General features: G+C 31.0%; 1 protein-coding gene across 2 annotated transcripts in view; it reads left to right on the forward strand.

The window, feature by feature from the left end:
- The window catches only part of LOC106462126 (double-strand-break repair protein rad21 homolog), a 37,177-nt gene extending 33,112 nt beyond the window's left edge, over nucleotides 1–4,065 (forward strand). For both annotated transcript variants that reach the window (XM_013922016.2, XM_013922015.2), the window contains exons 10-13: nucleotides 1,750–1,949; nucleotides 2,311–2,928; nucleotides 3,256–3,411; nucleotides 3,929–4,065. In XM_013922016.2, the coding sequence (XP_013777470.1) occupies nucleotides 1,750–1,949; nucleotides 2,311–2,928; nucleotides 3,256–3,411; nucleotides 3,929–4,051 (1,097 nt within the window). In that variant the 3' untranslated portion in view covers nucleotides 4,052–4,065. The remainder of the gene's footprint in view (nucleotides 1–1,749; nucleotides 1,950–2,310; nucleotides 2,929–3,255; nucleotides 3,412–3,928) is intronic.

Raw genomic sequence — 4,065 nt, forward strand, 5'->3', positions numbered from 1 at the left:
GTGTCTATTTACCTGTGACCACGCTATGTATATTTAGAAATAAGTTCTTAAACTTGTTTTTCTAAAAAAATAGAACAGTAACTAAAGAAGTATAGCAAACATTTATCTCTTCTAGTTATGAACTTTTTACTCATTTGCTGCTTGCCATAGGTTTTTAAGCCTTTTCAAATTTCACATGTGGAGGATGTGAAACAAAATAACTTTTTAAGGTTTTATATATACAATTTGAAATATACAAAAATGATAAATTACTTTATTAATACCATAGAATTCCAGTATAATTTATGAAGCATAGTAATTAAGCTGTATTTGGATCTGAAAAATATGAAATCTCAAGTTCACTAAACACTTACATTATTGCTTCAAATGTAGTATAAAAATAAAGAGTTTGCTATCAGAATATTCTAAAAAACCTGAGAAAGCCACTAGGGAGACATTCTTAGCTTTCGATTGGTTATCTACATGTCATTAACAAAAGTAAGTGTACGTCAGGAAGTGTTTCCAAAAAATGGAAAGAGGTGGGCGGGGCCACTGTGTTTGATTCAGTACATGAGCGATATCTCAGCAAATAGAAAAAATGGGAAGTTCTTATTTTATATTCTAGCTTGTCAATTTCGGTAATTTGGGTTCCTAATTCGTAAGAAACTATTGACTTTGTATTTTGACATCACAAACATCTAATTTGAACCAATGCTGCATTTAACATACCATGTGACTCACAGAAATCGATGTTTAAGAGGGGTTTTTTATTATTTACTTTTAAATTAAGAAATTGTATAATGTATAATACTAAAATTTGAATTATAATCTACAGCTTGATACCAAACTTACTGACATAAATTCATAAAATAGTAGTCCAATAAAATTTTGAATGCGAGTCAACAAATGTGATGACATGGTTTTTGACATGTGTCAATAGGGTTAATGAATGTGTATTTTCTTGCTGATATATGAAAGTGTTTTTAACCGATGTATACTATTCAGTATGTTTGTTCCATTATGAAGGCAGTAGAAAAGCATTTTTTTTCAAGTAAAAGAATTTATTAATCAACAGTGTCACTATCTGTATTAATATTCTTTGTGAAAATAAAAATTAATGTGTGTTCATACACATTAGAATCAAATATAGGAAAAGCTATTAAGTTTTAACAATTTCTTGTGCCCTAAGGCAGTTTCAGTTGTTATTTTTTAGTTATGTGATGTATGTGCAGGAATTGTACCATTTAGAAGCCTACTACTCTGTCTCTGAAATAGGGTTATAGTTATATTATCCAAAGTCATTAATAAATATATTTTACAATAAATTCTTCAATATAACTAAAGTGTTTTTTTTTTAATATTTTATAGCATTTTAAATTTCAGGTTAAGAGGTATTTGTTTTTTCTGGTTTTGAAGTTGAAACATTAATGTTTTTTGTAAAATAATTATTCAAAAATACGGTTATTAAAAAGAATGACGGTATTAGTATTGTAAAGGCTATTTGGGAAAAATGATATTGAATGTTTGTTGAATATTTTGAATGTATGGTGCAATACAATCATTAGTAACTGGACAATAAAATTATGATTTCTTTCAAAAAATAAGCAACATAAAAGGCATGAGACTTACATTTTATTACATCAAAAGCTGATATATACAAGGTGGACACATATGTTCTAAATTTTGTTTGATTTCTCAACATTTCAGTTTTAGTAATGTGTTGTAGCTAGTTTATTAAAGACTTGTTTTTATGTGATTAATCATATGTAGTGCCACCACACAAACGAAGGAGAGAGATGGTTCCGGAAGAATTATCAAGGATAGAACAGCCTCAACTAGAAACATCTATACCAGTACAACCTATGCCACCTGTAGACCAGTCCACACCACACCTCTCTATGGGTATCTCCACAGAAGTACCAGTAACAACTGAACAGTTGCCTCCCTTGCCTGTCCAGGAGTCAGCAATGGTAGAGTTATACACATTACTCTCCAGGTTATTCTTTAACATGGGAAAAGTCAGTCATAGAATATTAAATATGTAAAATATCCAAATATGTTTAATGAATGTGAGAAAAAAAAGCATTTGTAAAACATAAAAGAATCAACTTGCATAGGTTTATATATATATCTGTTTGTGTGGATAACATGCAGAAAAATAATGCAAAAAAATACTGATAAAAACAAAAGCATATGAAAGTACATTGTAAAAGATAACTTATTTGTAAGACTTAAGACTTGAAGAATGTTTTATGGCATAATAGTTAATATATGATATGAGAAGACTTAAGATTTGGATTATCATTTTTTGTTGCATTTGTTTATTTATAGCTGCCTCCTCAAGTGGTACCAGAATCACTTCATCCACTTCCTCCTGTAGAAGGACATCAACTTCATCCTGTAGAGGGACATCCACTTCGTCCTATAGAAGGGTACCCACTTCATCAAGTAGAGGGACATCAGCTTCATCAAGTAGAGGGACATCAGCTTCAACAAGTAGAGGGGCATCCACTTCATCATGTAGAGGGGCATCCACTTCATCATGTAGAGGGGCATCCACTTCATCATGTAGAGGGACATCCACTTCATCATGTAGAGGGACATCCACTTCATCCCATAGATGGACATCAACTTCATTCCGTAGATGGACATCCACTTCATTCCGTAGATGGACAACTACTTAATCCAATGGAGGGACACCCACTTCCTCTTTTAGAGGGACACCCACTTTCCGTGTTAGAAGGGCATCAGACCACTGATATTTTAGCAGCAGCAACTACCACATTGCATGATGAACCTTGTATCCAGCAGCAGCAACCATTGGGGTCTGAACTAGAAAAGGAACAAGAACCACAACAAGAGGAATTTGTACAACCCACTATGGTGAATCATAAGGAACAAACAGCTGAAGAAGAAGAAGATTATGCTGCCCCAGCTAGTGTTGGACCTGTATGTTTCATATCTTTAAAGTTAAAAGAACAATATACTTTTTATCATACTTGTGTATCTTCAAGGTTAACTTTTATTGTATTAAATTACATTGCCAGTTAACCATTATCATGTATGATTCAGATAAACATTTATGCTTTTTTTTAAAATATAGTTCTAGCCAACACTGGTCATGAATATCTCTCCAGATTATTTAACAAAAATTAATGTTTACATTTTAATCAGGTAAAAGCTTATTGTATATATGTATAATATCAAATATGATTGATAATGTGTGTAAAATAATCTGAATGAGTAACTTAAATTAATTCTTTTATCCAAACATAGCCTGAGGAACAACTAGCAGATGAAACATACGAACAGTTTGAAGAACGTATACTAAATAAAAGAACAGTCCACATGCTTCATCTAATACAGCATGGACTAGAAGCAGGAAAAAAGATGCGTTTTTCTGACCTGGTGAGAAACAACATGCGTAAGCAGGTACGTTTATTGTATTATAAGTTGCTGTTATGCGAATAGTTATTTAATTTGTATAGCTGTGGAAGGTTAGTATGTGGATGTGATGTGCTTAAGCTAAGCTACTTAAATAACAAAACACACATACATATTAATAAAATCTGAAAGTGTTTAATTATATTATCTGAAATTATAGTTCATTCCAAATATTTAATTTTTGAAGGTACAGAGTTTATTTTGAAGGTTTTCAATGATATCAAAATAAAACATAATTTTAATCCATTTCATACTGAAAATATTAATTATTTAAAAAAATTGTTTTTACTTTAAAGACCTTGCAGTAAATAAATGTGTATCATGTAAAAAAAAGTTAAACATTATTGACAGAATATACTTTCATTTTCCATACAACAATTTTTCAAAGTGTAAATAGGTTTGGTAGCAAATGTTGTAGGTCCTTCATATGTTTTTGTAAAATATCATTATTATGTAACTTCATATTTTTTAAACTTAAGAGTAGTCATTTTCTCTCCCTGTCTAGGTTGCCCAAAAATTCTACACGTTTTTAGTACTGAAAAAACAACAGGCTGTAGAATTAGAGCAGAGTGGGCCTTATGGAGAAATAATTATCACCAGGGGCTCAAAGTTTAATGGAGTTTATTAATGTATGCATTTTTG

This window comes from Limulus polyphemus, unplaced genomic scaffold (genome assembly GCF_000517525.1).
Source record: "Limulus polyphemus unplaced genomic scaffold, Limulus_polyphemus-2.1.2 Scaffold1099, whole genome shotgun sequence".
NCBI lineage: Eukaryota > Metazoa > Arthropoda > Merostomata > Xiphosura > Limulidae > Limulus > Limulus polyphemus.